The 19,889-nt window shown below is 40.5% G+C and overlaps 1 protein-coding gene across 1 annotated transcript in view; it reads left to right on the top strand.

Moving 5' to 3' along the window:
* LOC134214580 (putative sodium-coupled neutral amino acid transporter 11) overlaps positions 1-19,889 on the top strand; it is a 142,719-nt gene that overhangs the window by 69,517 nt on the left and 53,313 nt on the right. Inside the window, exon 3 of the mRNA XM_062693921.1 lies at positions 10,143-10,328. Within this exon, the coding sequence (XP_062549905.1) occupies positions 10,143-10,328 (186 nt within the window). The remainder of the gene's footprint in view (positions 1-10,142; positions 10,329-19,889) is intronic.

Genomic DNA, 19,889 nt, shown 5'->3' on the forward strand with positions numbered 1-19,889 from the left:
GGATCATTTAGCCGAAAGGGTCACTAGGCAGAAAGAGTCATTTGGCCGAAAGAGTCGTTTGGCCGAAAGGGCTTTCGGCCGAATGGGTTTCACCCAAATGACCCTTCCCCCTTATAAAGAAACATCTACTTAGAAAAACGGAAAAAATTTGACCCATGAATACATGATACGAAACGCCGTTTAAAAAACCTGGTGCGTTTCTCGTGCCAAAATATACTAAAAAATATGGGTGACTGTTTTAGCGTGTTTTGCACGTTAGAAATAGTATTTTGGCTAAGGGTACCCAAGAAACAATTCAGAGCCATAAATCAACAAGCTTGTTGAACAATTGTTGAACAGAAGCGATGGTAGTTGAACAATAAAGCATGTTTAAGAAGTTGTTTAATAAATGTTATACTGATTGAAATCATTGCATTAGTTCCCTGTTCTGTTGTTATTTGAATAAAGCATCGAATAAAAGTTTAACAAATGTTGCCCTAAAATTTCCCTGGCAGGGTGAAGAACAGTTGTATTATTCACTGTAAATATACTTTATTCCACCAAAATAAATCCTATTTTGTGTAATCGAGTTTATATTGAATAGCATGTTTATGTGATGCTTAATAACATTTGTTAGAATTTGTTATTCAACAGCGCTGCCGAAGTTGTACAATTCAATGAAGTAATGTGTCTTATATTAGATTGTAAGCCTTTGAACCAAACATGTTAATTAATTGTGAAATAAGTTTACTGTATGATAACTGTTCAAATAACTTACTTATTTAGTTCTTTCAAATGTTGTTTAACACAACATAATTGCTGATGATTCATCATTGTTGACAAAATCAATTATGTCCGTCGAATCCGTCCCATATATCAGATGCGCGCACGGATTGACTATTGGAAGCAGGTTGTTTCAGAATTCATTATTCAACGATTCTTAAACTGCAATCGGAGCAACTACATTCGATGCTTATCTGAATTTGTATAAACGTTGCTGTGCAAACGTTTTCAACAATATTGTTGTCATATACATTCTAATTACACAGATAACCAACAGATGAAGTTTGGGACTAACATCATCTTCAATGTGTAAGAACTGGTGACCAAAATTTAAGCAATACCAGCGCCGGCCGTGTCCGAATGCAGGTCAATTAAGGAATGGGTAGGAAAATGTTGACGTGATACTCGCTTTGATGGAAGCCAACGAGTCATCTGCACTTCCACAAGAAATCACTGGGATGTTGGATATATGGGATCGGGAGTGTGTGGCAGGGTTTGTTTTGGTAAACGGTATGCCAGGTGTAGCGTGTAATTTGATCGAGGTTAAACGAAAACACAATCGAACGCGCACTGTGAATTGACTAAACGACCGCACAACGCAGAACAAAATATATCGATGATCACGCAATCCTTATGCTACTAAAGGAAACACACTAAACTTTTATAGGTTAGTTAATATACTCGCCCGCACAATGCAGAATTAAACATTTTGATGATTGCGCAAATGTTCTGCGTGCTGATGAAAACATGATTGAATGTGCATTAAACTTATATTTGCTAACGAATTTACTCACCGCACAACACAGAACAAAACATGTCGATGATCGCGCGATCGTTCTGTGTGCTTGAGGAAACACGATCGGACGCGCACTACACAGAAAAAGGTACATATAATTAAGTTTATTGTACTCCACATTGGGCATATAGTTCAAATTTGTAACGCACTAGATAGTAGATGGTTTTCTAACCCTCCTCTCATAAATGATATTAAAAATAAAGAGAACTGGGTTAAAATTTATCATGGCATTAATGCAAAATATTCATTGGATTTTTATGTATTCTTCCGGTTGTATTTTTTTCCACACAAGGGTGGATGAAAGGATTCCAAAAGTTAGTTAATTTGCGATTCCGTGTAAACTTTTACTTGCTAACTAAAGAACTCACTCGCACAACTACAACACAAATTTAGATAATCGCGTAGTAATTTTGGGTGGTAGACAATACACGATCGGACAAACACTTGTTCATCTACTATAGAAATGATGCTCGTAACATTATACACTTTTTGACACATATCACCAACAACTACATGAAATTGAACTCATTCACCTTTCATTTCATTTAAAATACTGCAACACATTTGCTCTAAAGTTCATTGTCATTGTTTCTATACATTCAAATGTTCCGTTTTTATTTTAATTGATTTTAATTGCATTTTTACGCGTTATAAAAATTAAAGTAATAAATCATTTATAGGAAAGCCTCGTACCGCAGAAACAGGCAACGAACTACAAAGGTGTAATTGCAATTTTGGTGAAAAACGAGTTAATCATACTGCCACTAGAAATGATTAAATATCATGTTCTGCAGTTATTTGTAACCCAAATTGTCATAAACATTTCGGATGAATATCCTGTGGACTTCAGCAACTTCACCTGGAACGTGTTGAACAATCGCAAGTACCACTTTTGAGTTTTCGAAAGATTTTTCTTTTGTAAATTGGAAGAATTTTTCATGGAAATTATGAAATGATGAGATTCTCGATAAAATTTGTTGATTTATTAAGTATTAGCAATTATTTACACTATTACCTCACACGACTCTGTCAAAAAAGGCTACCGTCTGGAAATTTTTCTTCTTAATTTGAAGGATTTTTTTTTATATTTATGTGTTTTTGAATTCTAGATTAAGCTGAAGAGATCCCTTTGCGGGCCAACCGTGGGTCCCGCCGATGTCAATGAAAAATTGAAAGATTAGAATCATCACTGGCAAAACATCTTAGTTAGCAAAATTTAAAAAAAATGTTCTGAAAATTGAAACCAACTACAACTTATAGAACACATGTTAGAAGCAATATTAAAAGTTTTGTATAATTATTGTAATTCATGCAATGATTACAATTGATCAAAATTAAGTCATGAGAGTGAAGAGCAACCAATAATATCAATATTTATACCAAAATAATGAAAATGCTGAATATAAATAATAGGCGGTGTCGCTTAACACCCTCACGTTTTAATTAATTATTTTTCTGCCATCTTCTATTATTTAAAATGAAAAGTAAAAAGGCAAATCTAAACCGAAAATTAAATTTTGCCAAAGTAAATTAAAGTAAATTCCGCTCACCTTATGGACTTATGGACTTACTCCGAGCAGACTTTGTTTGGTGAGCAATAAAGAGAGAGGAGGTCGTCAAGGTCGCCGCTGTAGTCATCAACCTTCTACCGGAACCGCTTCATCCTTCGAAATCTTTATTTTAAATCAGCAAAGTCTCCGATAGGTACTTGAAGGCGAGGTAAAATATTCGTGAAAAACGATTATAATTTTTAATCGAAAACGTCGAAAACCGAAAAAAATGACGCTTGAGGTTTTTTTCCCGTCCGATTTCTTCCACGTCCTACTTCGATCCTCAATTTATAACTACATTTAAGGACATAGTTGGAAGAGTACCACGATGGCCGCCAATATGGCACCGGACCTTCCACGGACCAACCCCACACCTCCCGCACTCCTCTCCCACCAACATCCGAGTGCATCGAACAGCATCGAACAATAGTTTAATATTCAAATTACTAACCTGCGCACAGATTATTTATTCACTTCCCGTGATTGTGAACATGTTTATCCAAAGAATCCCATGCATTTCGGCTCGAATAATATCATAAATCAGCAGTTTCGTGCCAATTTATTAGCCGTTCGCGATTTGGTGGGCTTATCACTGCACTTCACTTCTTCTCAAAGGGCACTGAAAAAATCAAGTTTTCACTCACTTCTCCGTACATGAGGAGCCCGAAATGTTGATGGAATGCAAATTAAACATCACTTTTCGAAATCAGTCACTTGTTTAAACCGAAAACTTAATATAAACTGCTATTTTTGCCCGAAAAAAACGATTAAAAACTGATCGCGGAGCGAATGTAAACAACGGCACCGGCAGCAGCAAACTAATAATTAGGGTGGCTCAAAAAATAATTTTGCTCCCGCTCAGTCGATTGTAATTTATAATTTGGGTGTCATCCGATGGTTTGGGCTGGTTTGAATAGAGGCTTACCGTGCACAAGTCGTTTCAGGCTTGTATGACAGTTTATATGGCGAGATTGAATTTAACATTATTCTGATTGTGGTGCTTCGTCATTGGGCCCTGGCGAGGGGGGAGACCATATGACTGGATGAAATATTCAAGAGCTTCAACTCCATAGACAATCCATATTGAAAGGTCGTTCCAATAGTTGCGAGTCGATTTTAATCGAGGTTGCGAATCTTTAGCATGATAATTAGGCTTCTCAGAAGGCATCAGTGAAACGTACAATTCAACAAAATATGTCTGTGTCCCAGAATTTGTCTGTGATATCTATTGCACCAGGGGCAGATACTGCTAGTCTAGTCTAGTCTACACTATCGCACCAGGGGCAGATGCTTCATACAAAAAGTGTGACATGGGGGTGAGTGGGGTATAAAATGCTATTTTTGCGTTACGTAATCAATTAATCTTTTCTGCGGTGCGGTTTTCTTTCAGTGAAGTCTCTGGAATGTTGCTTTCAGCTATGTGGATTCTCTTTTCGCCAGCGTATGGAGGGGAGGCACTGTAGCCAGTGTAATAAAAGGTTTAGTTTCCATACTAGTTTTCATACAAACTTGAACCGGCATGCGCTCAACCACTTTTTGTTCAAATCGGTTTTTGGAGGACACTCGGAGCATGGGACGGAATCGAGTGAGCGTGGTGGTGCTGGGTCGTTTTTTGAACCACCCTACTAATATTCTTTGTTTTTTTTTTTAATACGACACCAATACTACTACAGTATATGACAGTTTTTATTGTACAAATACTTTCAAAGCTTTGTTTTGGTACTCAACCCACCTTCACCTTAACATGGTCGATTTATATGACCTTGCATGGAGCAGCGGAAGGGCAGGCGGATGTCAATCGAAGGGTCCTGGGTACGAGCTTCACATCGTACGAAATTGTGATAACTGTAGTAATTACTAGTTGTTTTAAAAAAGCAAGTCACAGTTCTATAAATGAATTAGTTGAAAAATCGATAGTTCATGAAAGCCATACAATAATATCAAGATAAAAATTATCCGTAAGAATTAGTCCTCTTTTAACATTTTTATAAAAAAAATGCTTGTTGTGGAAACTTGTAATACGCTTTATTTGAGATATTCCTTACAACAATTGAGATGTCTTATAGCCACCAAAACCAACGTTATTTCTCAAACTAATGTTGAATATTAGTTTCCTCCAATCTTCTATATTACACAAACAATAGTATATCAGCAGCCTTCTTTGTAAAACATTGAACAAACGCTTTATTAGTTCGGGTAATAAGCTTTGTAGTAACAAGCGTTGAATTAATGTTGTTGTAGCTCTTTTATTGGAAAAATATTTAGGGCTCTTTTAGTGGAATGTATTCAACCGTCTAAGACGAATTAAGCACTCTCCATTTAATTCAACTAGTTAATTTTCGTTATCTTTGCAGATACGTATTTGCAAAGATAACGAAAATTAACTAGTGGAATTAAATGGAGAGTGCTTAATTCGTCTTAGACGCTCTTTTATTGTTTTTGCAGTTGATCAATCAAGGCAAGGTAATAGCTTAAACATTTATTTCAACATGCTTATAGACCTACTGTTGTTGAATAGTTTCTCCATTTTTGGGCGAACAATGTTGGTATAGTAGTATCAAATGCAATAAATCAATCATAATTAAACATACAGCTGAATAGCGTAGCTGTAAGAGACATTTCTTCAAACAACAATTGTTTCTTGGGTATGCGATAACATACATTTTCCTGGCGAAACGAAATTTAAAATAACCTCGTTGATTCGAAACAAAATAGAACGAAATATAGATTTTATTTGGATTTTCACTAGAAATTCTTTGTACTGTTCACCAGAAATCCAAAGGGAAATTGTTTAAAAGGGGGAATTGTTGTTTGGCCGAAAGTCATTCGGTGGAAATCCATTTGGCCGAAAGCGACATACTGCTGGAAGGGACATACGGTCGAACTGGTAATTTGGCCCAACAAACCGACAAGCCAACAAGTCGTTCGGCCGAAAAGGCGGTTTGGCAATGTGGCTAAAAATATGTTGACCCATTCGGCTAAACGGCAGCTCACATGACTTATTCGGCCAATCGACTTGTTGGGGCATTTCGACCAAATGACCTATTCGATCAAATCACAATAAGACAATTGATCGCGTGTGGGAAACTAAATATCTTGGCGTTATTATTGATGACAAGCTTAAATTTGGTACAACGTCATCAAGAAAATTGTCAACAAGTATGGAACGAACGGATGTTTATGTTTGATCTTAATTATTTCTTATTTATTGAAACATTAATAGACTACAACGATCGCTTCGATGATGATGTTGGGTTTTATATTGATGACGTGAACCTTTTTTGTGTAGTCCACGAAAGTTTGAGCCTCGCGCGCTCAATACAGTTTTAATTTACTCCAATCATTGACATCTTTGAGCTATTTGCGTGATTGAAGAAAGTGCATTTTGTAATGAGAGAAATACATGATGGGTCTTGGCAACCTGCTAGATTGACTTTATATGCGATCATAGCCGACCTTTTGATATCGGCGGAGAGGTATCACAAGTTTAGGCGTTTTGTTGTCGAAAGTCAAAATAAATGCTGGAAGATACTTCCAAACTGTAGAATGCGGTTTTGTTGATATGACAAAATAAATTGTAAAGCGGTTCCTGGCGAATCTTTTGAATCTATGCGAGAGGTATCACAAGTTTTGCATTTCTGTAGACCTCGAGGTAAAATAATCGGATTCTTTTTTATGTTATTGGAAAATCTGATTGAATTGACCTTAACTAATTATCACGGAATCCAAATTTGATTTTCAAGGGCTCACCACTCGATACGGAAATAACGAACAACTGTCATTTTTATTATTTCACACATATAATAAAAATGACAGTTGTGCGTTGCTTCCTTATTGAGTGGTGTGCCCTTGAAAATGCGAGTACTTTTAAATATGGATTCCTTGAGGAGTGTCCTTAAAGATAACTCGTCTAGCTCAAACCTTTGTAGGGGTAAGTGGCGGGACCATCATCATCTGTATGTCCCAATCGGCCGTGGCCAAACCATTTTCGACCAAATGACGCTATAGGCCAAACGATCAATTCAGCCAAACCATATTTTCGGCCTAATAACCAATTCGGTCGAACAACTTTTGACCTTGTGGCCTTCGTCCAAATTACGTTCTGCCAAACGGACTTCAATTTATAAGCGAAGGTCTTTCGTGTACATTCCCACGGACAATTGTTAGGGAATTCCATAGAACTTGATTGTTCCATTTCGCCAACGATTTTTTTTAAATTTTCATTGAAATTCTTTGGAATATCGTCTGGCAATTCTTCGGTATGTCCACCTAAATTCTCCAGAGTTTCCACGGAAAATTCTTTCAAATTTTCATGGAAAATTACTCGGGATTTCAACGACGTTTTGTCCCTTTCGACCTTTTGTCCCTTTCAACCATTTGTTCCTTCGACATTTTGTCTTTCGACGTTTTGTCTTTAGACCTTTTGTCCTTTCGACCTTTTGTCTTTCGGCCATTTGTCCTTAACCCCTCAATTATGGTTCTGGCAGGCACGTCAAGGCTATGTGTATGGTATATTGCAATATTGTGAAGCGAGGGCTGGCAGTCTGACATTCTAATCTCTTAGTAGGGCCGGGTGACACCTACTCGAAACGGCGAGTGGGCTAATGGCTAGGTTGTCTTCCGTCCCATAAAACCGTGGCGGGCTATGTAGCACGCTGCCCAATCCTGCCATCCAGTTTTGCCTACTGGGTGGTAGTCGGCTCAGACGCTTTTTCCTGATTTGCGCTGATCTGGCTCTGAACACGCAAGTGTCAACCCTCGCATGGCCTCCCTTCTTGCCGCAAGGCAGGCATAGATAACCATGGGATCACTAAAGGCGACTACTCCAGTAGGATTCGGCGGCAGCGAGATCCCCTATTAGAGAGGAGGAGAGCGGAGTGACGGTTGCTGCAACTGGCAGTACCGAAGAATCTCCAGTGGTGGTGGGGAGTAGCCCTGCTTGCACGCCTGATGAGCCACTACCAGGGATACGGGTGGTGGCCGAGATGAGATCATCGAGTTCATAAGCGGTAAGCAGAACACCAACAAGGAGCTTAAGGAGCCTTGCTGGTGAAAACCGACAAGGACAAGTACGCCGATGTCCTCGAATCGCTGCGAGCGGCTATCGGCTCTAGGTCAGGATGTGCGCAGCGTCAGACGTACCAAGAACGGTGAAATAATCTTGGTACTGAAGCGTGGCGCGCAATCCAGCGGTGTAGCTTACAAATAGCTTGCCCAGGAGGTCTTGTGTGACGGCGCTCAGGTTAGATCAGAACTGTGGCGGACTGGATGAGTGCGAGAGGCCTTGAGCTCGCGCAACACAAGACGGAGGTGGTTATCGTCAGTAACCGTAAGTCGGCACAACATGCAGTTGTTCACGTGGGAGACGTCGCGATCACTTCAAAGCGGAGTCTGAAGATTCTTGGGGTCATCTTAGACGACAAGCTTACCTATGGTATCCATGTCGGATATGCGTGGAAGAAGGCTTCAACTGCTGTCGGCATTATCGAGGATGATGTCCAACAGCTCCAAGGTGTGCGCCAGCAGACGTAGGCTACTGGCAGGCGTTGCCGCATCTATCTTTAGGTACGGCGGCCCGTCCTGGGCAAAAGCACTGGGGGTAACCAATTACCGTTTCTGGGGGAAACGATGGCGGAGCCCAATGGAGTTTAGTCGGTATTACCGGTACGGTCGAGTCCGACACTCCTGCACACTTCCGTGTGGTAGTTTGGCAACTACAATGCACGTGTGCTGGGTTAGTGTGTAAATGCGAAAAGTCGGGTAAAACGCAACTTATCGTTTTGACTACATAAGACTGAGAAGGTCAGAAATTCCCTGAACAAGATAATGCTATTCGGATTATTTTGATAAAATCACCTAGAGTATGCAAAACAAAACATGTCGAAGAACCTACTCATTTGTGCATAAAAATCAATCAATTTCATCAGTATTTTTCGGTCGCACTTATTTTTGAAAGTGTTACTTCGATTACTACCAAAATCTATGCAAGATGATCACAAAAATATTAAGTAGAAAAAAAAATCAGATGATAAATATAACACATTTTAGATGAGCACAAAACTATGAAACTAAAAATCACGCAAACCCAGAATTATGCGTATATGCAAAAAATCCACACTTTTTTAAGGTTCTTGTAAACCTTTGTAAGAATATCTTACAATCACTAGTAAAGTGCTTAAAGCTCTTTCGGAATAAACACGTGAATTTTATGCCACAATACTTTATTGGTTGGATTACAATCGTGATGTTCGTTTGGCTAACCAAACCGACAAATCATTTGGCTACATTTGCATTTCCCCTCAACTCGTCTATGGTCCGAACGCGAACACCATTATGGCCACTTTCCACAAGTGTCCCTCCTCTCCAACAAAGAGGTGATTGAGAGCAAAGCAAATTTGTCATCCCCAGAGACACCGGCGAATGCTACTGGTTGCTATTCCATTCCTTCCCGTCGGTGAACAACCGTTCATCATCCTCAATTGCCTTTGGCATATGCGGAAGCCGAAGCGCTAACAATCATAGAACTACAGTTCTACACCTTCTGTTCAACAAGTTTTTCCAAACAAAGGAAACCAATGGGGAAGTTCGAAAATCAATAGACGTGCCTGGCGATGGCATACGAAATAAATTGCACGTCGGAATGGAGTGCTTTATCACTGGTGCCAAAGCAGAACGAGCTAGCGTCAACAAGTGGCGCACATTAGTTTTCATTGAATCGGAACTCTGAAGCTTCAGCAAAAAAGCATCTGCCATAAATTTGAAATATATCTGTACTTGAACGAACCCCGGTTTTTCTCGCTCTCAGTCGGCACCCATCTATAATTCAACCTATTTTCACACTCACCGATCAAGCCGGCACATAATCTGGGTTCATTAAAAATTAACCACCCAACACGCAATCTCAGAATTGATCCTTGTAATCCATACTTCCTTTCTAACGACGACGCGACGGCACGACATGTTGGTGAAGTGTTTACTTTCCGTCTACCGAGTAACTCTACCGGTTGTTTTTTTTCTTCTTCTTCTATTGGCAGAACAACGAGCACCCCCAGGAGGAAACCCTGTCGTCGCTGCCTCAAGCATCCTTCAACTATATCAACTCGATCGTCGGAAGCGGTGTGATAGGCATTCCGTACGCACTGCACCGAGCAGGATTCGGACTGGGGCTTTTCGTGCTGGTGATTGTCGCGGCCATTACGGACTACTCGCTCATACTGATGGTAAGTGATTTTCGGTTTTAATAATTGGAATATTACACTGTGTCATGGTACATATGTCACAGGTCAGTCTGTCAATTAATAATGAAGTTCGAATTGAGCAAAACAGCTTATTCCTATTATAGGGGAGAATGGTCCAAAATGCACCTTTTAAGCTTTTTCGATGTGTTCACCAAACCATTTCAACGTGTAGATGCTAAATTTACAAAACCAACTACATTTCTCAATGATCTCCTATTCAAAACAATAAGGTTTTCAAGACTTTCTAACGCATTTAAAAATGTCAAAACATCACGGAATGGTAATATAAATTGACCAAATTGCATGTAAAATAATGCTGAACGCATGGTTGTTTGTTTTGACGCAAACAAGGGGTAGAGGGGTAGACTCAGATACAGGGTGTAAAACGGAAATATCCAAATTCGAGACCGTCACGAAATTAGGATAGATTTCAAACGCTAATAGCGTCTTTATCTTTCGATGGATTTTCGACATTTGCTTATCAATCGATTCGGAAACTCTCCAGCAATTTGCCAATTCTATTGATTATCAACGTTAAACTATTGAAAATGTTACTTCTTTCTAAACCGGGTGAAAAATTCAGAAATAATCAATCCCGTTCGTAAATCCCCAACACGGACATCAGATTGCAGTAAGGTACGGGCCTTTTGATCCACTGCTTCGTTTTCCCTGTGTAAAAAAAAGCCCCGTGTTTCGCGTGCGCGCGTCGTTTTCATTCTGGATGGCACGGAGAGCGGGCTGTCTCAGCGGTGGTGGTGCGGATGAAATTTTTTCACTCGGTGGTGGTGGCAGTCGTGGCAGCAGCAGCACATCATTTGTAGTGGAGAACGGTCCAAAATGCACCCCTTAAGCTTTTTCGATGTTTTCGCCCATATAAACTGTAGCGTCATATTGCAGTGGACTGTAACTGCTGCTGGGTGCCCCGGGGTGGAGCGCGAATCCAAAGCTGCCTTCATGCAGCGTATCCGCCGACGAGTGCTGGTTCCCCATTGAAACCAGCGGGATGGGAACTGCCTTAATGCAGCGACCGGCGGACCAGCGACAAATGCCAAACAATTGCCTCGAAAATTACCATTAACTCTTCTTGGCCCTGACAAGGACCGAAAATTAACTCTTTGTGGCAGCTGGTGGACTGAGGGAGCTCCTGGCAAAAATCCAAAACACACACACGAGACTTTTCTAGAACATTCTTTTACTCTTCTTCTTCTTATTTAAAAAATACACATTTCTTCAGCCTGCTGCGGCTCCACGCTGATGCCGGCCGGCATCGGCTAGGCTCTAATGCTGTTGCCGGTGTCGGTTCGACTCTGCTGCGGCTGGTCTCGGCTGGGCTGCTTCTCGATCTTCTTCTCCTTCTGCTGCTGTTGGTCGTTGCGAAAAAATTGATCAATGGTGCTAGGTGGCACCAAAGTTTTATTTAAAAACTGTTCTGCGTTGAGCGCAGACGATGGCGATGGTTGCGCAAGGAGGCGTGGCTTGTTTCTTCAGTTCGCTGGGTTACGGACTGAACATGCTCCCACCGAGAAAGAAGTGATGTTGTAGGTGCACCACTTTCTTCTAGAATGTGTAGTGGGGCCAATTTATGGATCGGCCGTTTGAAGATGCTGTTCCCCACACGGACATCTACGACACGAGTCACATTATCGGGACCAGGGTAGCTTGTGATGATTCTACCTAGTCTCAATTGCTGTGGTGGCATGTTATCTTCCTTCAAAAACACGACGGTGTTGGGAACGACATTTGCATATTTTCTCGTCCATTTCGAACGAGTTTGTAGCTCTACAAAATATTCTTTCGACCAGCGGTTCCAAAAATGCTGTCGAAGTAATTGAATATGCTGCCATTTTGATAATCGATTGATGGGAATGCCATCGAGACAGGGTTCAAGTTTAGCAGTTAAAGGTTGATTGATCATCAAATGACCAGGAGTCAAAACAATAGGTTCATTGGGGTCAGAGGGATGAGCAAAGAAGGTCTCGAGTTTAGTATGGCCTCAATTTGGCAAAGCAAGGTCGCAAATTCCATAATTGTCAGAGAGGCGGATTGATATACTTTCTTCATAACAGATTTGACACTTTTAACTCCCGCTTTCCATAAACCTGCAAAATGAGGTGCGCTAGGGGGAATTGTTGTCCACTTGATCTCCTTGACTTGACAAAACTGCGATAGCCTTTCACTGGTGAGGTCAGCCTTGAAGAGCTCGTACAGCTTACGTAGTTCCTGGATTATCTCTGCGACACGATTTCTCACGAATATCTGAAGACGGTCGGCAGGTTTGTTCAGCCATGTTAAAACTACTACTAAATCCATTGCGTTGATCACTTTCTTCACCAGGCGATTCAGAAGCAGAGCTCCCGAATAAAAAATACAGTAGAATAACAATAAAATTTATTGTAACACTACTATTAATAACATTAAATTAGCAATAGATTATATTGTAAATGAAACCATAAAAATACATTAGAATGCATTGTTATGAACCATTTACTCAAATGTAAATGAAGTTTTCGCAATAGAATGTACGGGTTGTTAAGTATCGTAACTATACAAAATCTGAGATTTTTCCATACATTTTTTTCGTCACACAATAGAGTGTATGGTTAATATATTGTTGAAATATCCGAGCAAAACTGTTCAAAACACAATGGGTTATATTGTATTTGTATAGTAAAACAATACGATTTTTGATTTCTCAGTGGTGACAGCTTTACTGTTCAACAATGCAATTTAAAGGGAAAAAATGCATATTTGGCGCTATGAGGCAAAAATTGTTATATAGTTTATATGCAATGTAAAGAAACGTTTCAAAAGTTATCAATGTATGAATCTTATGTACGAAAACGTTTCAAAAACAATTGCAAGTATTGTTACATTAGAGATATATGTTGATGTATTGTATCCTCAGTGTTGATACAATCTGTGCAACCATCAAGAAACAATATATCCTATTGTATACTGTACATTGTATGGTAATTCAATTGTTTACACGTTTGAACCAATAGTACATTTTTATCCGGGCTGCCATTAGCTCCTTCCTTGGAATAGACAATGGAGTGATTGGACAGACTTTTGCTAGTAATCAACTTCGCACTAGCGGTGCCATCATCGAATACTGATCGAAGGTATACGCACGCACCGTAGGCCATGTTTGAAGCGTCTGAGAATCCATGGATTTCGATCCTGACTGCATCATTCGTAACAACTCGTCGTGTAACCCGGAAGTCTTCTGCAAGTGGTAGTGCATCCAAAAAATTCGTCCAATCCTTCAGTAACTCTCCGTCTAGTTGATCGTCCCAATCCATTTTGCTTTTCCAGAGCTATTGCATTAGTGTCTTCGCCAAAACGATGACTGGTGACAACAGTCCCAGGGGATCAAAAAGCCGGGCAATTACTGACAACACTTGCCGCTTTGTTGGGGTTGGAATTTTACAGTCAGCTTGTGCACGAAACAGAAAATCATCTCCAATCGGGTCCCACATTAATCCAAGGGTTTTGATAACTTAATTTGCGCTAGAGTCTTCAATCTTCACCAATTTATCTCAACCAACATCAGATACACTTTCCAGGAGTCTCTCATCATTCGCTGCCCATTTGTGTAGATGGAAACCTCCGTGCTGCAACAAGGAAACCAATTCTCCTTGAAGTCTTCAAACTTCTTCCAAGTCGTCGCCGCCGAATAATACATTATCGACGTAGAACATCTTTTTCACTAACATTGCCGCCCCAGGATGTGACTCCTCCTCATCTATTGCTAGTTGGTATAATGCTCGAATAGCCAGAAATGGGGCGGAAGCTGTGCCGTAGGTCACAGTTTGTAATTCCAACACTCTAAGTGGATCACTAGGATTCTTCCGGTAGAAGATGCGTTGTAACGGAGTGTGGCATTTTGCTTTCTGCACTTGCCGATACATTTTAGCTATATCAGCGCTTAACACGTACCGAAATACGCGAAACTTCAAAATAATCGTCAGCAAATCGGGTTGAATTGTAGGACCGATCATCATCGCATCATTCAAGGACATTCCACCAATCTTCGCTGATCCATCGAATACTACGCGACACTTGGTAGTTGAATTCGATGGCTTAAGCACTGCATGGTGCGGCAGATACCATTTCTGCAAACCGATGGGATCATCCATTTCACGGACTTCCACGCAATGTCCAAGCTGCTCATACTCCTCCAGGAAATTATCGTATTGCTTCTTTATCTCCGGGTTCTTCCGCAATTTTGCTTCCAAAGCGTAGAATCTCCGGAGTGCCATCGATCTAGAATCTTCAAGCTGACTTACTGAATCCCTTAGTGGAAGCTGCACTACGTATCGGCCATCATCACGTCGACGAAACGTAGACTGGAAATGTTTCTCACACTGTTCGGCTTCCGACAACGGACAATTTTCACTGGATACACTTTCAATGTCCCAAAACTTCTGCATTAGTTCACTTAGCGGATCACCAGATGATGTCGCTACACAAGAGTTCACACTTATTCCATTTAAAGTACTAGAATATCTTCCACCTACCAACCACCCAAATTGCGAGTCCTGGAGCGTAGGGAGTTCTTCGGACAGCTTCAGTCGACCAGACTTGATTACATCGTCGTACCATTCCATTCCGTTCAACAAGTCCACTTGTCCCGGACGAAAAAAACACCGGATCCGCTTGCTGTATTCCGCTTGGAATATTTCACGAAGTCATATCCACCTCGAAAGTATGCAAGTTTCCAGTCATCTTCGGTGAGACCAAACAATCCAACTCCTTTGAAATTGTTATGCTTCGAGAGGACATCAACCTTCGCTTTCTGACGGACACTTGATCGCACACTGTTTACTCCGGTAATAGGAATGTTGATTTCTTCTCGATCCACTTGTAACTTCCCCAGCATTCCAGCTTCCGAAGTAAAGTTGACTTGAGATCCACTATCCAAGAGGGCTCGACATATCTGCGGGTTTCCATTCTTATCCAAGATGCTGACCATTGCAGCTAGTAACAGCACTTGTGAAATTGGCTTCTCGACCACGTTCGATGTTACGGTAGTAGGGATGATGCCATCAGTTGGGTTTCCAATAGCTGGTTGAACTGCTGCCTTTGATACTTGTTGCTGCTCTGCTGATCTGGAATTACTCGAACCGGAACTCTGAATTGAACCACCTTCAGCATGAAGTAGCGTATGGTGTTTCCTTTTGCACTTTGAGCACGACTTGTTGGACCTGCAATCCGAACTACGATGACCACGTCTCAAACAGTTGAAGCACACTTGTTTTTCACGCACTAGCCTCAATCGTTCATCCACCGACATTCCATTGAACACCGAGCACTTGAACGCCAAATGTTCACCAGCACAAAACTCGCAACTGTTAGACGACAACAAGGTATTTACTTTCACATTCGACGACGGCTTGCCGGACCCTTGACTTGCTTTGGTTTGAACACGCGCGGATTGCTTGACCTTGCTATCGTTCATGGACTTCTGACATCGTTCGAGAACGGAAATGCGACCTTTCAGAAATTTTCGGAGGTGAACTAGCCTTGGGCTAAAAACCTCTTTAATAAAGATTTTAATAATAATAATAACCTTTCAGAAATTTGACAGAATCCTCATAATCTGGTAATTCCCCATGTATGACAGACGTTTTCCATAGCTTCTTAGTTTCGTCATCTAGCGCATTTGCAAGGAGATGTGTGACGAATGATTCTGATACCCCAGTAAATTCCTGACCCAAAAATTTCAAATTTTCGGCTGGCCTACGCATGAATCAACCAACTCTCTCAAATCAGAGTGGCTTTCTTGTGACAATTTTCAAAAGATATTTTAGTTACTAGATAAAGATTGTCGCTGTCGTCGCTGTCCGGAACATCTTTTGCTGGCGAGGATAGGGGAGCTAAATGTCAAAGAAGGAAAATCCATACGATTTGACAGCTTGGTACCCAACATGTTCCGGACAGCAGAACAAAGGGAACCGAAGCGACAATCTTTATCTAGTAACTAAAATATCTTTTCAATTTTCTCATATTCAGCAGCCCAGAGATGTGATGATCAACCATTCGCCTCTTATTTTCACACCTTTCTACTAAAATTTCCCATGCATGATCATAATTGCCATCAGAGAGCAGCGTCCCCAATCAATGCTTTTTCCAAATGGTAGAGTTTAATCCGTGGTGCGTCGTTCGATCTGTCCACCACGTCCCTGAACATGACTTTAAACTTTTCCCACTGCTCGTATTTGCCATCAAAATGCGGAATGGCACGAGGAAGCGACTGTTGCACAACCAGCGGTTGCTGATTCCGGAGTGGTTGAGCATTCACGGGCATTTCGTTGAGACTCTCGATCCATGTTTCGAGAGTGAGGTTTGTCGTGCAAGGTTTCAAATTCGAGGTACTTACAGTCTTGTTCCTTCCTCTTACTTGGTGGGGTGATCGCCATGATGCGTTCATGATAATCGGCAAACTTCTTGTAGGCTGCTTCCACCTTATTCTGATTCACCTTAATCAGCGGCTGCGTGATTTCCTCTTTCGCGAGTTGGTCCATGATATTTTTCACACGCGTGAGCTTTCCTTTAGTTAAGCCACGCATGTGAACGAGCGTGTCCCATTCTTCCACTCCATCCTCGTTGTTGCCACTACCGGCGGAAGCACCGGTTGCATCACTTGCCTGAGACTTCATAGGTGTTCTCTTCGTCGGCATGATTTCCACTTCACTTAAATCACTTCAGTTCAATGTCTTTTAGCACTTAATCACTTAATTGATTGTCCATTAGTCCAATTGTTCATTCACTTTTGCTTCTTTTCCACTTTTTCAACCGTGTGTGTTTTGTCTCCAAGCCAGTCACTCCACCGATCAATCCAGCTGCGTTTGCTTCACCAAGCGACGAATGTGCACCAATTCCAAGCGATGGCCATCCGGTTCGATCGGACCAAAACATGTAGCGTCATATTGCAGTGGACTGTAACTGCTGCTGGGTGCTCCGGGGTGGAGCGCGAATCCATAGCTGCCTTCATGCCAGGGATGCCAGACATACAGACATGTCTGTATTTATAGAGACTTTTGGTCTTGCATACAGACATCAAACAGATTACAGACATTATACAGACTTTTGATTAAAGTTACAGACTTTTACAGACATTCGGTTTTCAAAAATTATGAACTTCTAAACAGAATCCTTGATTTTTTTGGGTTTTCAAACAAATTCTTTATGGGGATTTCGTACGGAATTCTATAAGGTAAACGGTATCATTACCGTCGAGCGGGGCTTCTTTTGACAAATCGGGGGCTACTTTGAACATTTTGATACAATAATTATAACGTAAATTACTATCAAATTTCCATTATCACCATTCAGGTGTATTGTTGATAGTTGGATAACAACTTTCTGTTTCAAATTTTGTATTTATTTCGTTTATTTTTTTTCAGAAAATTCAAAGTAGCCCCCGTAGTCAAAAGAAGCCTCGCACGACGGTACGGAATTCCGTTCGCGGCTTTTCCGGCTTCTGAACGGGATTCTGGATTTCACACAGAATCCTTTTAAAGTTCCAAACAGAAATATTCTTTCATTCTATTCGAAACCCTAAAAAGATTCCATTTAGAAGCCCAGAATTAATCCATTCGGAAGCATAAAAGCATTCCGTTGGGGTACCGTTATTAAGGAATTTCTTGGAGCTTATGAACGAAATTCTTTTGGGCTTTCGAAAGGAATCATTCCGGGCTTCGCAAAGAAATCCTTTTGGATTATCAAACGGAATTCTGATGGGATTCTGAACAAAATCATTCTAGAATTCTGAACGGAATACTTTTGGTCTTCCGAACGGAATACTTTTGGACTTTCGAAAGAAATACTTTTGGACTTTCGATTGGAGCGTTCTGGGCTTCTGAATGGAATCTTTTTCTGCTTCTGGACATGGGATTCCGATTAAAATACTTATGGGGTTTCCTACCGAAGCCTTAAAAGAATTTTGTTCGGAAGCGCAAAAGGAATCGATTCGAAAACCCTGAAGAGTTCCAAAAACCCAACAAGAAATTTGTTCAGAAAACAAAAAAAATCTCAAAACAAGTCCTTTCTCTGGGTTTCCGGACGACATTATTTGGGATTTTGGAAGGAATTCTATTATATTTGGGAACGAAATTCTCTTGGACTTCCAAAACAGAATTCTTTTGGGTTCCCGAACGGAACCTTGTTGGGCTTCTGAACGAAATTATTTTGGACTTTATTTTCAAACGGATTCCTTTTAGACTTTCAAAAGGAATACTTTTGGAATTCCGAGGGAGCCATCTAGGCTTCTGAATATTTTTGTTCCTGTCTCTGTACAACGGATTGTATTTGAGATTGCAAAGCCTAAAAAGATTCCGTTCGGAACCCAAAACTATTTTGTTCGAAAGCGCAAATGGTATTGGTTTGAAAACTCAAACAGAGTTCCGTTTAGAAGCCAAAATAGTTTGAAAGACCAAAGGTTCTCCGTTTGTAAACCCAAAAGATGTACGTTCCGTTCTTCGGGTTTCTAAACGGATTTATTTCTTCTGTGCCTCTCCTCCGAACAGAACTCTTTTGGACTTCCCAACTTCCCAATTTTTGGAAAATTACGTAAATAATTAATTTATGCTAATGTAACAACATACATATTGACAAGAACATTATTCATAGCTTTTAGTGGAATATTTTCACTTGTCCTAAGACGAGATAGTATTATCTAATTTAATATCACCACTTGATTGTAACTTTACAGTAACTGCATAAATATATATATTTCGACCTCAACCTTACTTGTCTTCAGTATCTCGTACTTGAACTAGACTAAATCTTACACCGACTTTTTGATTATTGAAACCTCGATATTCTACGTTGTCGAAAGCGCATGTTTTTTTAAAATAATTTTCCAATTCCTGTACCTTCAAAACTACATACAGACAAATACAGACATTTTGCTGAGATTGATACAGACAGTGTTGTCCTACACTCAGGGCGAAAAATTCTGCTCTTTGAATTTACTCCATCTAAACGATTTTATAGTCTCAACTAAGTAAGTTCAACTAATAGAAGGATATTTGGATTTTCTAAATGTCATGGCAAACTGTCAAAAAACTGCACTCCAGATCCACAGGAGCGCGCGCGCTGAAAATACACTCCAGTGAAAACACTCCAGTGTATTTTCAGTGCAAAACGCCCGAATGGTGGTCTAAAATGACTCAATTGCATGTAAAATGATGGTGAACGCATGGTTGTTTGTTTTTTTCTTAATGGATTGAACTACAATCTTACAATGTGGTGGAAAAATAGCAAATCGTTAAATTTGAGTGAATATGAAGGGATTTTGCTAAATTTTTCCAATGGAGCTCAATGGATAACTAATTATGAATTGTAATGGTAATATTCGTTCATAAATGTACTACAACAGATTATCTGACTGATTTTATGAGTGAGGCCATTTTGCCCCAGGGGTGCATTTTGGACCATTCTCCCCTATCCGTGTTCCATCTTCGCCGGATCTGATAATCGACGACGTCCGTTGAGTCGAATCATCGGATGGCGGTCGCGCAGCCCAGTGGTTGTTGC

Source organism: Armigeres subalbatus, chromosome 2 (assembly GCF_024139115.2).
Source record: "Armigeres subalbatus isolate Guangzhou_Male chromosome 2, GZ_Asu_2, whole genome shotgun sequence".
Classification (NCBI taxonomy): domain Eukaryota; kingdom Metazoa; phylum Arthropoda; class Insecta; order Diptera; family Culicidae; genus Armigeres; species Armigeres subalbatus.